This window comes from Scleropages formosus, chromosome 14 (genome assembly GCF_900964775.1).
Source record: "Scleropages formosus chromosome 14, fSclFor1.1, whole genome shotgun sequence".
Taxonomy (NCBI): domain Eukaryota; kingdom Metazoa; phylum Chordata; class Actinopteri; order Osteoglossiformes; family Osteoglossidae; genus Scleropages; species Scleropages formosus.
The window spans coordinates 6,552,915-6,570,447 of record NC_041819.1 but is presented as its reverse complement, the minus strand read 5'-3'; the positions used below and the strand labels follow the sequence as shown (position 1 = coordinate 6,570,447).

The 17,533-nt window shown below is 40.1% G+C and overlaps 1 protein-coding gene across 4 annotated transcripts; it reads left to right on the top strand.

The window, feature by feature from the left end:
* The first annotated feature begins 606 nt into the window (after positions 1-606).
* On the top strand, positions 607-14,689 carry cd99 (CD99 molecule). 4 transcript variants are annotated; one of them, XM_018729145.2, is made up of 13 exons: positions 612-839; positions 5,489-5,530; positions 5,674-5,724; positions 5,951-5,983; positions 6,167-6,214; positions 6,339-6,371; positions 6,724-6,774; positions 7,439-7,519; positions 8,088-8,114; positions 8,234-8,272; positions 12,600-12,716; positions 12,819-12,872; positions 13,594-14,689. In XM_018729145.2, exons 1-13 carry the CDS (start codon positions 776-778, stop codon positions 13,620-13,622), a joined length of 669 nt encoding a protein of 222 aa, XP_018584661.1. In that variant the 5' UTR covers positions 612-775; the 3' UTR covers positions 13,623-14,689. The 4 variants fall into 4 exon arrangements, with proteins under 4 accessions (XP_018584663.1, XP_029113539.1, XP_018584661.1 ...); XM_018729146.2 differs by lacking the exon at positions 8,088-8,114; XM_018729147.2 differs by lacking the exons at positions 12,600-12,716; positions 12,819-12,872; positions 13,594-14,689 and adding an exon at positions 10,099-12,590 and having other exon boundaries at positions 607-839.
* Positions 14,690-17,533: the final 2,844 nt, after the last annotated feature.

Here is a 17,533-nt window from a genome sequence, read left to right as displayed (position 1 = left end):
GCGATAATAAGACATTTATCGCACATCAACTCCATATTGTAATGACCACGCGTTACTGTTTTAGGAGGGAGTGTGTGTTTAAATGTAAAAAGTTGCATTATGGGAAACCTGTAAATACTGTCTGTAACCGCTGGGGCCACTTCGGGGAGAAATGGTGGGTTGACTGTGTCTGGGACCGCGTTGGAAAAAAGCCTTGGGGTGCTAAGGTAAACTAAGAAGATTGGTTGTAAACGCAGATCTTGAAGGAAAAGGGGTCCTCGGACTGAGAGCATTGTTTCCCTTGCGCTGGTGTTCGAATAAATTATTCGTTATGAATGCTGTCTCCGCGTCCTTTTTCGCCCTATCCAAACGTATGGCGCTACGTGCCACAATATTTTAGACTTCAAATTATATAAAGAGTTACATCAATAATAATAATAAGAGGAACTTTTAAAAATTTTTTTTTTTTTTTTTAGATTTTGACCAGACCGCAACGTGAGATTCGCACAAAACTTTTTATAGCGCGCGACGCACGCGCAGCTGTCCCGCCCTGGGTGGTTTCAAGTGCCACCCGCTCGTCTGCCCGCGGCTTTGGGGCGTGGAAAAGCGCGTCCCCGGCGCGTTCGCAGCGCGCACGCGCCTCTTTGGGGGTGGGGGAGGTGTTTCCCCGCCACACCCATCATGCGCCTCTTTTCTCTACTTACTTCACAGTCGGGATTTTGCCGAAAGTTGTTTGTGTAGCTCCGCGTTACTGCACTACTTGTGCCCCTCCCCGAGCTCGCGCGCTTTTGCTGAGATGAAGTCCTGCTTCTGGATTCTTTTCTTCGCAACTTTTGCGCTGCGCGCGCTCCCCCAAGAAGGTGAGAACCTCCTACTCCTTTTTTACCTAACACTTTGGCCGCCGTCCAGACGCCGTTTTAAGGTATGGATTTGGGACGCAGGGGGCGAGGGAAACAGAAGATGGACACAAAAGTTGCAATGCAGACTGTTACTTAGTGGCTTAGTTCGTGTGCGACGATCTACCCTTTCCTTGGCACCGAAAACTGTTCCTCGCATCATCATGTATCTAGTGTCTCATTGCTACAAATGTTAATAAAAATGAATCTAAGGCAGAGTAAGAGCAGAATCAATCATGCATCCTGCAGTAGGTAAAATACGCCATCGACGCGACCTCGTGTTGTAAATAATTTACTGGGATTGATTTCGCAAACGTCGCGCCCCAACCCACCTAACTTTACACTAGTATTTTAATGAATACCTGCAGCATCTTGTGTTCCTCAAAGTTTAGCACTGAGTTTTTAGATGCATGTTTGTTTGTGCTTTTTTTTTTTTTTTTTTTTTTTTTTTTTTTTTTTTTTTGTTTTTTGAGAGTGCTGTGTGTGTGTCATCCGGCTTATTCCATAGTGTAATTGCCTTAGTTCTCTTCCAAGCATTTTTCTATTTAAAAAAAAAAAAAAAAAAAAAAGCAGACTTTTTTTTTTTTTAAATTTTTTTTTTTTTTTAACTTCAGCTTTTTTGATTCTGGGTACTGTGGACACTTCTAATCATGTATCCTGGAAAGAATGATACACAGGAAGGCCTGAGAAAGATTAATCAAGTCCAGGCCTCTCTCTCTGGAGCCTCCGCCTTCCAGGGCAACTCCTCATGGCTCTGAAATACTTGCGTGATGAGTGTGACTCAGTCCCGGGTGTGAGTGTACGTCTGAGGTGTGGTTTGCAGGGCCTTGGAGCTTAGGGGGCCTGCTCTCTCTCTTTCAGCTGATGGGTGTGTTGTGTTTCCGTGCCAACGAGCGGTTGCTAGGGCGGCCTTCAGGAACTCCTCGGCAGCGACTTTGACGCATCCCTGCCAGTTCTTCCTCATTACGGTTTGCGAGGCAGCGTAAAAAGACCGCCTGCAGTAGATCTGTTAGTGTAGCCGGTTTGTAACAAGTCAGCAGATGTGATGGCTGCCTTTGAACAAATGGGTTTGCAGGTTCGAAACCCACTTCCTGTCGTAATACCCTGGATGAAAGTAGCTTCATTGAAATTTGCCCAGCTGCACAAATAGGTAAATTGTCGGTGGCTTAATGCTGAAAGTTGCTTCGGAGAACATCGTCATCTAATGCATAAAGGTGTTGGGGAGATGACATTTACATTTATTCACTTAGCAGACGCTTTTGTCCAAAGCGACTTTCAACGGATACTCCGTAGTGTTATCAGCCCACACACCTTATTTTGACTACATTGCTAGATACACTACTTACAAGGGGTTACTCATCCATGCATCAGTGAAACACGCTCGCCCACTATGGGGGAACCTGAACAGCATGTCTTTGGACTGTCGGAGGAAACCAGAGCGCCCGGAAGAAACCCACGCAGACACGGGGGGAACATGCAGACTCCACACAGACTGAGCAGGGATCGAACCCACGTTCTCTCGCACCACCCAGGCGCTGTGAGACAGCAGCGTTACTCGCTGTGCCACCGTGGCGCCCGGTAAAAGTACTTTTTACCTGCATTTACCGTTTCTCTCTGTGTGTCCCAGACCGGGGTGTATCTCATCTGTGTGTTCACTACTTAAAGCACACCAGAATGTGACACTTTTTTAAAATTCTTTACACACACAGTTGGTCATACGTGGCCTCGCTGGGTACAGGTTTGAGGTCACATGACTTGATGGCATTGTCACATATATACAAGGCGGTGTTTTCTGTTCTAACAATAGTTACATGGTGTGTCTAGACGCTGATCCAGGACAGGGAACTGAAATGGGGGAGGGAATGAGAGGAGATGTGTCAGTGCTCAGCAGCTGTTGACTCATGTCATTCTAGCCGAGTGTAGCGACAGCTCCTTCACCTCATCTAGGTGTCGCAGTGTGTCCTTCGGCTTGTGCGCAACTTTCGCACTTTACCATCCATGACTTCTGCTTTCGAAGTCAGATATCGGTCATTAGACTGACCGGTTGTTTTGATAGCTTTTTTTCCTGTATTTAAATTTTTTTTTTTTTTTTTTTTTTGGGTCCATTGTTCAATAGTCTTTATTGCACCCTGAGCTGCAAAGTGACCCTAATGAAAATAAATGGCAAAATACATAATTTTAAATGCTATGCCCACCACTATGGAAATGGAAGAAGCTGCTATTAAAATATTGTGAAATCAGAATGCACCATTTCTCCTTTTGAGAAGCGCTTAGTTATTTTATGACCCCATTGTATGGAAGTCGAGTCTTTACGTAAGCAAAATTCAACAATTATTGTTTTAGACCAGCTAAGAGTGAACAGCTAAAGAAGCGAATGGTTTGAAAGCGGGGTAACCATAGCACTGTGACTAAAGTTCTACACGTGCTTTCCTTTTCATGCCAGATGAGCAGGGCAGAGTTTGCGGCGCAACGTATGTCATTTCCCCAACCACTTCCACATGTCTTTGCACGCTCAGCGCATCTGTCAATCACAGTGAGCCGTCACCCACTTCTTGCATATAACATTTTCATTACATTAATCTAAAATGGCTAATCTGTCTTCGGTGTTCATACAGTAAACTTTTCTTTACATCAGCCTCCTAAGTGCACTTTTTAAAATAACGGGAGATAATTGGTTTAATGGAAAAGATCATCAGTGATCAGTTTGGTCACTCAAAAAGGATAAGAACGAGAGGCTTACTGATAACTATTTTTAAATCTTCCTGTGCTTTAAAAGCAGTACATGGCATTGTGGTTAGACTGCCCGCTTGCCCTCGAAGGACATGGGGTTTGGATCCCAGATGCTGCTGTAGAAACTTGGTGCTAGGCACTTAACCTAAATTTCTCCAGGAAAATTACCTAGGTGTTTAAATGGCTAAATCATTGAGTTATTTAATATGGTATTCACTTTGGAGAAAAGCATCAGCTAAATAAATAATTGAAAATATTTAACAAAAAAAAATCTAGAATAGTAAAGTCTACAGGAAAGCCTTTCATCAGTATTTATTACCAAACTAACAGTGTAAAGATAGAGGAAAACTCGTGGTTGGTCCAGTTCTACAGCAACTCCCATCATTTACTGTTCATCCTGTTGCTTTAAAATTGCCCATGGGACAGAATTTCTATAAAGCGTTTAGACTGTAGCTGCGTGTGAAATCTGTGACAAAGGGGTGTCGCATTTGAACCGTAGGCCAAACGGAAAATGGAATGAAAAAGCTCGGTAAACGGCACCTTTGAAATCTATCTCGTAATTGTTAATCGTGTAGCGTTATTGTGAATAAAGGCATTAATTTACACTCTGTACTGCAGTTTTTGTGCTGGATGTATTTCAGAGTTAAGCAAAACCTTTTAGAAATAGTTAAGAATCTCACAGCACAATGAGCACAATTCATAAGCCCTGGTTTTTTATTCACTCACTCAGTCACTTGTTGTTAATCCCCCCCCATTAGGGTCACATAAGTCTGGAGCCTATCCCAGAATTACTCTAAACAGGGTGCTTGTAAATCAGTGTTTTTCTTCTTTTTAAAATACATTTTACATCGTATATCGCATCACAAAAGCTTTTCTCAGGAGCGGCTGAGGTCCTGTGCTTTTTTTTGAGTGAAACGAGGTGTTATCAATTTGCATATGGCAAAAAGGAGTTTAGATTGCCTGGTAATGTGCATAACTGCAAATGGTGAATTGAGGTCATCGCAATCGATTTGGTGCATGGGCTGGGCATGTAAGCACAGTGAAATGGACTAATTTCTTTGCCAATGAAGGGGGAAAAGTTTTTCTTAAATGTCCAAAGAGGAGGCATTTAAACAAGTTTTTCCTCGTGCTCTTGTGCGTATCGTGCGCTCTTTCCGCCGGTTGTGCAACGTGCCCCCGGGGTCCATCAGTTGAGCCTCTTCTCCTCTAGCAGGAAGATGCCCGTTGTATTCTGTGGCTATCAAATTCCCCGGGGGTCAAAGGAGGACAACTTGCCTGTGACCTAGGAGTCCAGCGCTTCTGAAATGAGTGTGTTTCAAACACCGTAGTAAATTCAGATTGTACTCTATGAGCTCCCTAGTGAGACTGTGGAGGAAGTTGAACAATGTGCAGTGTCCATCTGCAGTTTTCCAACAGATGAAGGCTTTTGCAGTGTTTCGCTTAGAGAGAGCCCACACACACACATTGTCTGTCTGAAACCGCTTCTCCCAAACGGGGTCGCGGCGAGCTGGAGCCTAACCCGGCAACACAGGACGCAAAGCTGGAGGGGGAGGGGACGAACCCAGGAGGGGACGCCAGTCCATCACAAGGCACCCCAAGCGGGTCTCGAACCCCAGACCCACCAGAGAGCAGGACCCGGCCAAACCCGCTGTGCCACCGTGCCCCCCCTCCTTAGAGAGCGTACATTTTTTATTTTTCATTAACAAAGAAATGATATCTCACAACCTTTTGCATGTAAGTGATTCTATGGTGCCGTGTTAGTGGGCGAAAAAACACGAATATAAGCAATCTGTGTTGTGATACTAATGTGTGGTAGCAAATTACTGTTCAGCATGAAATCCTTCCATTGAATCTGTTAAATTTCAGTTTCTTCCAATTCACAGGGTTTGATCTTAGTGATGCTTTTGGTGACGACGACAACCCCGGTAGGTTTTAGAATTATCTCCATGGTTTTTTCTTTCACTTATGTAGCATGTACATTATACTTAAAAAACGTACTTTGAGATGAAAGTCCCCTTAAACCGTGGTGGGGGGGCAGTAAAATAATAAAGTAACCTCTCTTCCGCAGCTCCAACAAAGCGCCCAGAGAAACCCAAGAGTGGAGGTGGTGGGAGTGCAGGTAGGGATTAGTTTACTGTTCAAGTCCTGTTGTCATGCATGCCAACTGATTACCCTTTTATTTCAAGTCTAAGACAGTTTCTTACATGGATGTGCTAATGATGAAAGGACATGTTTGAATAAGGTATAAAACATGTCATTATGGTTGGTTGATCGCTGGCTGTGGTTTAAAATGTTGCTGTTATAAGTAACAAAATGCGTATATTCATTGAAAATCTTTTTCACAGGGGATTTTGATCTCTTCGATGCCTTTGGACCAGGTAATATATGTATATTTATATTCCAGTAAAATGAGTTTCACGTTGGCATTGTTGTGCTGTACTAGAAGTTAAATGAGTTATTCAGCGGTGTTCGCCACGTTTGGTGTGATGCAGTTTTCATTATTTTTCAAGTGTCTTGAGTTGGCTTAATGGGTCGGTTCTTTTTGAATGTGTTATTCTCAGATCCAACACCTCGGCCACCTGCGAAAGACCCAAAGAAGCCAGCAGGAGGTATGGTCATGCTAAACAATGAGTATGAAAGCGTCGATCCCTTGAGCGCAGTACGGGAAAGGTGATGAAATGAACATCGTTGTCATGTTTTGTTTTTTTTTTTTTTTTTTTTTTGTCATTTCAGGTGGCTTTGATCTAAATGATGCCTTTGGTCCAGGTAAAGCCAGAGTTTTCGCTGTGGAAAGTTGGACTGGGATTTGCTTTTGTGCCACTTATCCTCTCGGGTCCGATTCTGCTGCAGCGTTGAGTTCGCTCCTTCTCACGGATCACTTTGTAAATTATGATATCGGCACAGTCAGTTGTTCAGAATGTTACTTAACTGGTTTTGAAGCGTTCTCTTTAACTTCCTTTGTTTCTCACATGCCTCAGCTATGCATTTTCACATAACGCAAAATCATAAAATGCTGTAGATTGTAGATGGGAGGTGGCTGTTTGGAAAGGTGAAAGAAACAAGGAGGAATTCATCAAAAGTTGCCATTTTATTTGCTTTCTTGTCATTTCTTCCACAGACCCTGAGACACAGAAGCCCAAGGTGGTGGTCCCCAAAGATGGTGGAACTGGTGAGACTGAACACTTTTGGAGTCCTCTTACATTTTTGTGTATTTGAATGTTTGAATATTTTCTCAGAGGGAAGGCGTGAATTAAAAGTTGAGATTAAAAACGACTTTCAATCAAATATCAACAATTAGCTTTCAATAATATACTTGTTTTGTAAACACCATGTAACTTTACAGCTGCATAACTTTTGTATAACATCATCTGCTTAATGAATAAGTGGAATTTTATTGTATGGAGGTAGCAGAGTGGGTGGGATACCTTTGCCTTCAAATCCAAAGGTCATAGGTTCGAATCCCACCTATTGCTGCAGTACACTTGCCCAAGGTACTTACCTCAAATTGGTCCAGTAAATTGCGTAATGCCTGAATTTTGAGTCTTTTGGTAATTTGGGGAAACGGGACAAGAGAACCATTATGACTGGGATTGCACTATATGTTGAATAACCTAATAAATTTAAAAAAAAAAAAGACTTTGAAAACAAAGTAATTGGACACCCAAAATACTCAGAGAGGTTTGCAGAATTAGTTTCATATACTGTACTTCAGCCATAATTCAACAATTTATTATGAATCATTGTTTGAATATTCCTGTTTTGCGGCACAACACTATTGTAGCCTTTTTTTTCCTCTCCCCCGCCGTGATGAATACAGTTTGTTTTCTCTTTAGGAGGTGGGTCATTTGGAGACTCAGACTTGGAAGACATCGGTAACGACGGAAGCTATAAACCAGATCCAGGCAGGGGCGGAGGTAAGTTTGTTTATTTTTTTGCCCCTCCCACTATGAAAATATAACATCTTGAGTTAACTTGACTGCGTTCACCTGTGGTTCTCATACTGAACACAGTACGGTACCGTGGTGCAATGCCGAAACAAAGCAAAAAGAGAAGCAGAAGTAATTAAATACATACTTGTTTACTGACTGGACATGTACATAGCAAACTAACTGGCATTATTGCAACTGCTGAGTTGTCCTTGTTCTTTTTTTTGGCCAAAAAAAAAAAACAAAAACAAAAAATCCATGGTTACCAACATAATTGATACCATGTGCTGACTTGTCAAGTTAGACTCTGCTTGCATAATAAAGTCCAGATTGAGCCCGAAACAGGAAGACTGTTGTGTGGCTGTTGAGGAAAGCCGTGCTCAGATTGTGCTCGATGAGAACTGGTGCCAGAAGGTGCTTTTGAAATTCGGCTACAAGTCGCACGCAGGGCTGCGCCGTGGACCTTGTGGTTCTGCTTCTGTGGCCGTGTTGGAAAGTAGCATCCGCTTTAGGTCTGGCTCATGTTCACTTTTTCTGCCTGGCTTTTCTTTTCTAGCCCGTGCCGCTGACCCCGCCTATGGAGGTACAGCCAACCTTTGTTTTTCACACTGGTCACTGATAGGCATCCTTGTGTTTGCAGCCCTTCTGCTACCATTTTTGTTGGAATATTCCATTGGTTTGTAATATTTTCCTTTATTTCAGGCGGTGGTGGTGGTGGTGGTGGTGCTGATGAACCTCAAGGTAAATGCATTACACCGCAGTTTCATTTTTTTACTCGCTAATCAGTAGTTTTTATTGAATTGGGTGTTGAATTTGTGTGACTGATACTCAATTTCAATCCCATATTGAGTTACCTCAAAAATAAATAGTGCTGTCATTATCTTCAAGATGTGATATTTAAATGTATCTTAAGTTGTTTTCTGTTATTTCTGTTTATTGTAGTGACTATTTTCAGTAAAAGGTATATTGTTATTCAGTTAGAGAGGGACATACCTGTGTAAATAGCTTCCCGTTGATGCCCATATCTCCCATAATGCGTTTTTTTTTTTTTTTTTATAAAGTAGAAGATCACACAACTGAAAGAGCAGATGAAACACTGTGCCAAAGTTTTCCGTTTCTTGTACGAAGTTCTTGCCACACATTAGTTAGTCTGGGTGTTTCATCCTGGTTCAGCCCTGCGTGGTACAGGTGTCTGTCGGGCCGCTGTGGCTGATGCCATGGGATCGTGCACACTTACATTTCCATTTATTCATTTAGCAGACGCTTTTGTCCAAAGCGATGTACATCTCAGCAAAAGAACAATTTATGCATTACATTAAGAGAAAGAGACATAGCTGCAGACATGTAAGTCTCAAGTAAACCTAGTTTGTTGCCTACCACTTGCTGCACCGAGATTCATCGTTCGAGTAGGTTCATAAAACACAGGCTAGACAAATCCTGATACCCTCCTACCAATTTTTTTAAAAAAGTTTAAAAAAAAAAAATAAATAAATAAATAAATAAATAAATAATTTAGAACATTATAAGATACACAAGCAAACAAAAAAAAAAATGCCGGAGTAGTGGCTGAATAAATGCTTTATCTGGTGATGCTCATGAAGTTACGATGTATGAACGTTTACACCGTACGCGAGTTGGAGAGATCTTGGGTGAAAAAGGCAAAAAATGACGTTTTCATGCTATTCTACACACTTCAGAAAATGTGCTTGTTACGACCCCATGCATCGAGGATTGTGGTTTAAATTAGATGAAATATTGCAAAACTTTCCATTATAAGGATATTTAATGTCTTGAGCTGTCTTTTTTTTTTTTTTTTTTTGAGATCACCAAAAACACTGCGGTGTAAAATTTGCTGTTTAATAGTCTTAATTTTTCCATATCTTTCGACTTGGAAGTATTTCTGCTTTTGCAGTTTTCTCATTTATTGTTTAAAGGGGTGGGGGGGACGAGTGTCCTCTTGTTTTCGTTCTGTACACTGCAGAACTGCGTGCAGTAATGGAAGTTTACATCAGCATTTTGTATTATGTGTTCTTTCAGAGACTATAAATCTTGCAAATCCCCTTTATAAGGAGTCCTTTATGTTAGTGTTTTGCTGAAGGATACAGTAGCAATAATTCCTCAGATATGAAGCTGGAACATTTAGTATATAGGTTATGTATAATTCCGTGTCCTTCGTTTCACCACAGAGCTGCTACATTTTTAAAACTTAACTTGCAACGATTCATGCGGTGCATATAAATCACATAAAAAGGCACAAAATGACTTTTTCATGCTATTCTGCATTACCACCTCAATTGTAAAGTTAATGAATGCACTTAGTCAAAATAATTGCAGGTTAACCCCTCGCGGCTAAGCTGACACTTGGCCGAATTTTTTGAGCCTCTTTCTTTCCGTTTTGGCACAAAGTGTGGCCGAAAACCCCGAATAGTCATGTTTTGAGAGAAGGACAGAAGCACGTGCTGCATATTTTGAGCGGTGTAGTGAGCGTGGGGTCATTTTAAGGAGATTGGCATGGGTCGTCCATGGACGCCCTTCTAAAACTGTTCTGCAATTATGTTTCATTGCAGATTTAGCGCTACTGTGGGCCCAGTTCCTGAAGCAGCTCAGCGCTAACGTTCCCGAGAGCTTCCATGATTGGATAAACAACTTAAAACAAGTAGTTGTGCCGTTGCTAGAGCGAGTCATGAAGCTCCTTGATGTGACCCAGTGAACGGGACTGCATTTGTTCTTGTGAAGTTAACCTTCCTGCCTCTGTGTTGTCGCTGGACTTTTACTCGGCGGCAGGTCCTGCGGGGTCGTCTCTCACCACTGTGGCTTTTTTAATTTTTTTTTTTTTTTTTTGTTTTTAAAATAAACCTGGACTACTATAACATGGATTTAATTCGTGTTCCAGTCTGGGAGTCTCGAGGATGGAGGATATAATTTCCAGAGCGGTGGACCATCACAAATTTTCTTTTTGTCAGGCAGTCTTTAAACTCGAGTCACCGGCGTTGCAGCTTTTTAATGCACCGTGAAGTGAACTGGGGCCTTTCCGGCTGGGAGTTTTTTTTTTTTTTTTTCTGTTTCTCACTTGCATGGCTTAATTTACACAAAAATGATAGCAAAAAAGAAGGATGGCATGAAGGTTGAAATAGCGTGTGCCTTTGGCATCATTTACTGATAGCTGATTAAGGGTGTTTGAGGTTAGGCTTAGGTGGGGCTTTTATTGTAGTCCTGTCTCTCTTTACTGGGATTGAAGACTTTTAAATGGGATTTTTAGTCTATAATAAATTACTTTTTTTCTTTTTTTTTAAAAAAAAAAATATGGGTTTCATTCGGAGATGTAATCTCACAGCCTTAAATTGTTTTGTCATTTCTCAAATTTGTTTGTATTTAGGAACACACTGTTTGCTCAGCAGGCCTGACAGCTAATGAATTTAGCAGTGGCCTTAGTCTCCCTTAAGGGTTCTTTGCCTTTGTATGTTCTTAAAATACTAGATTATTTTATGCAAAGCGATCTGTCTTCTGTGTTGAATGAACCTGCAGAAATATGGGCTGTAACCTTTCATGTTTCTCTTTTTTGAACTGTTAAACTATACTACCCATGCACTAGTGATGGGCGTATTTGTAATTAATCTGATTCTGCAACACTTTACTGCTCTTTTTATAAAGATTAGGTTTTGTATCTAATTTTTTGTTCCTTAGTTGCAATCTTTCACTTGAAAAGCTTCTCAGGTTTTTGTTTACTCAAGTCCCCCCCCCCATGCATTACACATTTTTATTCTTGGTCTTAGATTTTGTAAATACATTAAAATGGTTGTTCTTTGGGTAACAGCTTGTCTGCTTGAAATGAGACTTTCTGCCATTTCAGGCTTCCTTTTCCACTCCATGCCTGTTTGTGACTAGAGCAGCGCTGCAAAGGGGAAATGGTTCCATGTCTCCGTCTGTGGAGGTGGAATCTTGCCCAGTATCTTCATTATGTATTGAATATGTGCGAGAGAAGCTTACTGGACTTCAGCCCTTATGGTATTTTCCAGTGTTAAATCGTTCTGAGTTGTCAGTCAGTTTCGCATATAAACACCCGGTGGAGTATTTCATCATATTGCTTTTTCTCATATTTTTTTATTATTTTTTTTTTTCTGTGTGCATTTGTGTCAGAAATCTCTGTACAGTCATTCCCTGCTTAAGACATGGTCTGGTTTTGGAAATCTGCTTGTTAGGGAAGTTCACATTAAGTCAACATACCATTTGTTTTGGTTTGAATGGAGAATGTTTTCTCCTACCAAAAAAAAAAATATATCATTCTCCACCATGTATACATCCATAATTTTTTTTTTTTTTTTGTAAAATAGACAGAATAATATCAGGACAGTTAGTTCTTTGCACTGATTTATTAAGACACAATACTTGATTACCAGTCATTAACATTGTAATGCTGACTTGGTCGGTCACCCACTTGGCTGAATTGTCAGTACCCACCGTATGTTCATCTTGCTTTTCAGAGTGTTTTAACGGAGTCATTCTTTAAGGGAATAAATGGGTGCAAGTCAGTGTTTCTTCCAAAGCTCATTAAGAAAAAGTCCACTAAGCATGGCATGCCTGTGCAGGGTCTCCCCCCCCCACCCCCGTCTTTCTTTCATGTGTTCCTTTAAGGTTTCAGTTCCGTGAGATTTGGAGAAAAAATAAAACTTTCAATGTGAGGGCTAGATACTGGAGTCTAGCCAGGGTTGTGCTCGGGTTCTCATGTTACCATTAAATAAAGACACATCTTCATAAAGTGACTGAATAAAGTTTCCAATTTCCTCTAATTGTTTCCGAGGAAAAGAACTTACTTTCTTGCGTTCATGAATTTTAACAAGTCAATAGATCCATTTTCCTTTATTCAGCTAAGGCTTACGGCAAGTTCTTTACAGGTTATAGAAAAAGTACATTGTTTCCTAAACAGAATAAGAATGTGCTGCCATCTTCTGGAAAATATTAGTGGCTTCAGACTGGAAAGATGTCTAAGAAAAAACACAAGTCACAAGGATTTCGGTTGATATGGACTTTCAGCACTGCATGTGTCTGTGTGTGTCCTTACGCTCACCAGCGGCTGGCTCTGGGCAGATCGCAGGCATCGTGAGCGCGGTGGGCGTAGCACTCCTCGGCGCAGCATCCAGTTATTTTGCTTACCAAAAGAAGAAGCTCTGCTTCAAGATCCAAGGGGGTAGGTTTTACCGTGCTGTCGGCCTTTTGGTCACATGCTTAGCGTCTGTGGCTTTTTGCTTTGCTGTGCTACTGGACAATGACCGTTACTCCTGACTCTCAGGTGATCCAGAGAGTGGGCACAGAGACCAGAGCGGGACCCGGTCCGATCCCCAGGGTAAGACCTAAGCTGTGTTTCTGTCCCTTAAACTCTTCTGGAAACAGGCCTGCTTAGACTGCTCGGGGGTGAAAATCTCTCCATGAATATTTTCTTGGTATAACATCGTGGTCAGTTTTTTCCCCGTTACATCAGTCAGTAAAAGTACAATGAGAAAATCCCTGGATTTATAGAATTTTGGATATGGCTATACTAAAAAAAAAAGCTTTGCTCTACATTAAAACAATATATAATTAGATAAAGTAAATTAAGTGTTTTATGCTGATTGATTCCATAAGCAGTGCTATTATTGATCACCAGCACTCTGGAACACCAGATACAAGCTGTACACACTACAGAAGTCAGTTGAATTAAGGTGGCACCAAAGTATTGTTCTTTGTCTTTTACTGATATCTTCCAACTAGCTGCATAAACACAGGTCTTATTCTGTATTGAACAAACAGATTTTGGAATATGTATGTTAAGAAAATTCTATCAAAATGTATAAACAAACTGGAAGAGGTTTGTATCATTAAATTCTTGCATCAACAGTTCATTACAGGAGCCAATGTACTGAATATTTTTTGTTTCTCTTTTAATATGTAGTTGCTGCATGGTCACTCATTGTTTTGTCTTTTGCTGTGTACAGTATCGCTTGAAGCAGCAAATATTGTCTGGGACATGTACATCCTTGGCCTTGATCATTCTAATGTGGCTGTTCTCACATTTCCTTTAACTGCAGTTCTCAGCAATCTTCTCAGAATCTCCTAACTTCCTTGAGGCAAGACGCACAAGTTGAGTCACCACGGGTCCATTTCAGACTGCTTGCAGTTTTTGGGGACAATTTCTAATTTTAATTTCCCCCCCCCCTCATTTGAAGTAGTTTGAACCCAAAAAGCATTTTTTTTTTTTTTCTTCCCTTCCTTCCCTCTCCTTATTAAAATGGGAAAAGTATGAAAGTCTTTCTAAATGACAAGTACTTTTTTGTTGCTATATGTGAAATGATATTTTTTTTTTCTTTAACAAGCATTGTTTCAGTTTAAAGAACCTGTGTAAGCAGTCTGGTAACATATAACACTTTAATATTGAATGTGTTTATTAATACAGAGGTTAATGTGAGTGTTGCACACAAGCAAAATATAACAAGCGCTAATTGTGATCTAACGTAGGCTTAACATTTTTATTTGAAGGACATTTTAATACTAATTCTTAGGCTTGGCATGCAGATGGCTTTCTTTAACTGCTGTATTCAGTATGTGTTTTCTTTGATACAGAAGATATAATAGTTCTTAAAATGAATATACAATGCAGCTGATATGTGTCCCTAAAAATAAAATCCTTGTCTTTTTGTGTTTTTGAAAATCATGGTGTTTATGAATCATGCTTCAACAAATAATTTTGACATCTTTGCTATTTAGTTTTTTTTTTTTTTTTTTGTCTGGAAGGGGGAGTTTCTGCTAGTGTTGTATGCAACTGTTTTTGGTGTATATATGTGTGCTTTCTTCAATTTTCAGGATATTTGATTTTAACTGAATGTTCTTATGAAACTTTTATTTTGTCTACTGTAAATACCTTTGAACTCTGTGAAAAAGCATCGTTTGTCTTCAAAACCATCAGTGTAATGCACAAACTTTTGTGTTACGAAAGTGATTTTAAAACCGCATAATGTTGACTTTCCTTTGCAGCACAAAAAAGCACAACGTTGTTAAACGCTAAATTATTTAGAATATACAATTCAGTATACTTTTTTTTTTGTGTTTGCAACCATGCTTTTTACCCCATTCTGAACTGTAATGTAACATTTCCTTTTAACAATAAAATTCCTCTTTCTACGTGGATATATACGGATTTTAATTTCATTCAACAATGAAAAATGTCAACTTTTATAAACAATATAGATTCTAACATGCTTTAGCAGTACAGACTATACAGAGTCCTTCCCATCTTGGACTTGCCCCTTGTAACCACCCTGGTTAAGTAGAAAAACATCTTGAGAAACTGACTGGTCCAGCTGTGCTGTTCCAAGTGGTTAATCTGTACTTACAGATTTTACTCTATATTTAAAAAAAAAAAAAAAAAAAAAAATTCTTCACTGAAAAGGTGTTTCCAACATCTTACTCTATGTCAGTACCAATTTTAAATTATTTGCACTTTTTTAAAAATTTTTTTTATTTGTACACTTTTCATTTGACTATCTGTTTATACGAAGCACACAATACAGACTTCTTACTTCAAGGTAATGTTTTACGACAGGAGTGGATGTAGATTTTCACACTTATTGTTAGCTAGTTTTTAGAGCATTGGAAATTTGCGCTCAGTTCGATGACAAAACGGGACGTTGAAATTCAGGATGAATCCTGACTGCATGCAGTCTGGGGCAGCACTCAAACTTTTTGAAGCAATAAATTTAATTTCCAAAAAACAAATGCATTTCAGCAAAGTGCCTCCGTCAGCGGGCATGTAAGTAACGTAAAGAAAGACATATACGATACACAGGACGTGTGGTGCGTTAGATGTCACAGTTAAAATAATAGAACAAGGGAGGTACGGTAATTGGAAGAGTCACTCACTTTCCTTACCTGTCCTAGTCACTGTTGAGGTGGTCCAAAGCGTATCTCAGAATCACTGGGAGTATAGCTGGGGAGGCACATCCTGGATAGGATACCAGTCCACTGCAGGGTAGCCGCACACACCCATTAACACACAATAAAGAATTTAGCATCACCACACAGACAGAAGGAGAACATGCATTACTGTACCGCCCATAACTGAGTCAGTAATTGAAAACAAAACAAAAAAACAGTAAGCCAAAAAATATTGGACTAAAATAGAAAAAAAAAAGAAAAGATGTTTCAAAAATTGGTACAGGGAAACATCCTCATTTAGCTTCATACTGCTGACATGCTTCCAAAAATTGGAAGCACCTAGCACCCCTCTGTAGCAAATGTGTGTCTCTTTCACCACCCCTTCATAATAACTTTACTAAATCAAGTCCCATGAAGTTCAGAGCACCGGCAATGTGCCCCCCCCCATATTAGATTGTCCTTGGGCGATGACTTCTATTTATTTCTAATAAAGCATTTATATTCCATTTCCTCCTTCTTAAAAACTTCATGGTTTTTCCTATGTTATTACAGTGGCATAGACAGCAAAGAGGACAAATCACACATGTATAAAGACAACTAATCGTACCCTTTACATTTATTACTGTATCTGAATGTCGGTGTTTGTGTGACCCACCCATGATCATGGCAAAAACAGCAAATACAGCTGTAGCACTTCAAGTTGCCATCTGGAGTGAGAAATGTGTCTATTATGAGTAATTTCTAGGTACTCTCCTGTACCAGGTGGTGCCTTAGATTGGGTGCTCTTTTATATACAAACTTGGGCAATGTTTTAAAAGCAGCACAGACATTAGAATTACTTTTCAGAATATACCGGTGCTGATTCACTATATGTTTTAAAAATATTGAAAGGGGACCGTAAATGCAGACCAGAGTGATGGCAATGGGAGAAGACCGTCTAGCAGCAGCCTTAGTAAGGGGGTTCCATCTGCACTGCGGGTTTTATGCATCCACTGGCTCAAGTGGTAATCCTTATATCCCCACATTTCAAAACACTGAAAAAACTCCCAGGCTTGAGCTTCAAAATGTTGAGTCTGTGTCACAGATGCATCTAAATTGCAATAACTCACTCTATGGCAAACTGCATTTTAGAGCCAGTAGGAGGAAACTCTCAGAGTGTGAAAAGAATTTTCGAGCTGTTGTCTAACAGGTAACCTTGGGATGTGTGTATTCCCCTTTTTCTTATCCAGAATGTACAGAAATGAGATATTTGTGGAACTGAAGAATAATGTTAAAAAGGAAGTTAGAAACAAACACTGTTAAATATGTGAAAATGACTGTTTATATGTTTTTAATATATGTGTATTATGTGTATTTAATATACAGATTAAATATATGTCATTGTCTGAGATGCCTTGCCCAGTCTCATCAATGTATCAATACCAGATTGTAATAAACTGGGTGAAGGGATTATTATTGCAAATTAATTCATTTTTGATCTTACCCATGAATAAATTAACTTAATTAGGGGTAACTGATAGCCCATAGCAGTCCCATGTATTTGTAAATATTATTCAAGGAGAAATGATTACGGTAAGTGTAAAGTTTGCAAAAATGCTTCCAATCAAAATGTAAACGAGAGTTCGGTTGAGACGGAATCCAAGGCTCAGCGAAATTACAGTATATCAGTGAGACATATACATGGAAGGCATGGGTCTGAGCTGCAACCTGGACTACGGCCAGGGTTACGATTACGGAACCTGTCAAGGTCCTCAAGGAGCCTTCAATCAAAATTTATTTCAGAGCTAGGATTAGGAAGAGGGAAGTGGCCGGAGTAAACTGAACTAAGCTTAAGTTCTCATCTTGTACTTGTGGATCATTTAAAAGAGCAAGTCTGCTCTTCTCTGGAGACTTTGAATCACTGCAGTCTTCTCCTGTTCACTTTCCTTTGAAGACAATGCCTGAATGCTGGATAGCTGATAATTCTCTTTTAGAGTTGTTCTCAGGTACTTTGTTAGATGACAACTTGGTCTGCATTTTCCTCTTAGATGCTGAAATTATGGAGACAGTGTCAGATTGTGAGGAACCCAACCAGCCAACCAACATCAACAACCGCTT

Coding starts and splice junctions, on each gene's coding strand:
- cd99 (XM_018729145.2), top strand. CDS start 776: ATGAAGTCCTGCTTCTGGATTCTTTTCTTCGCAACTTTTGCGCTGCGC. Junction 5,531..5,673: donor TGGTGACGACGACAACCCCG/GTAGGTTTTAGA, acceptor TCTCTTCCGCAG/CTCCAACAAAGCGCCCAGAG. Junction 7,520..8,087: donor AGATCCAGGCAGGGGCGGAG/GTAAGTTTGTTT, acceptor TTTCTTTTCTAG/CCCGTGCCGCTGACCCCGCC.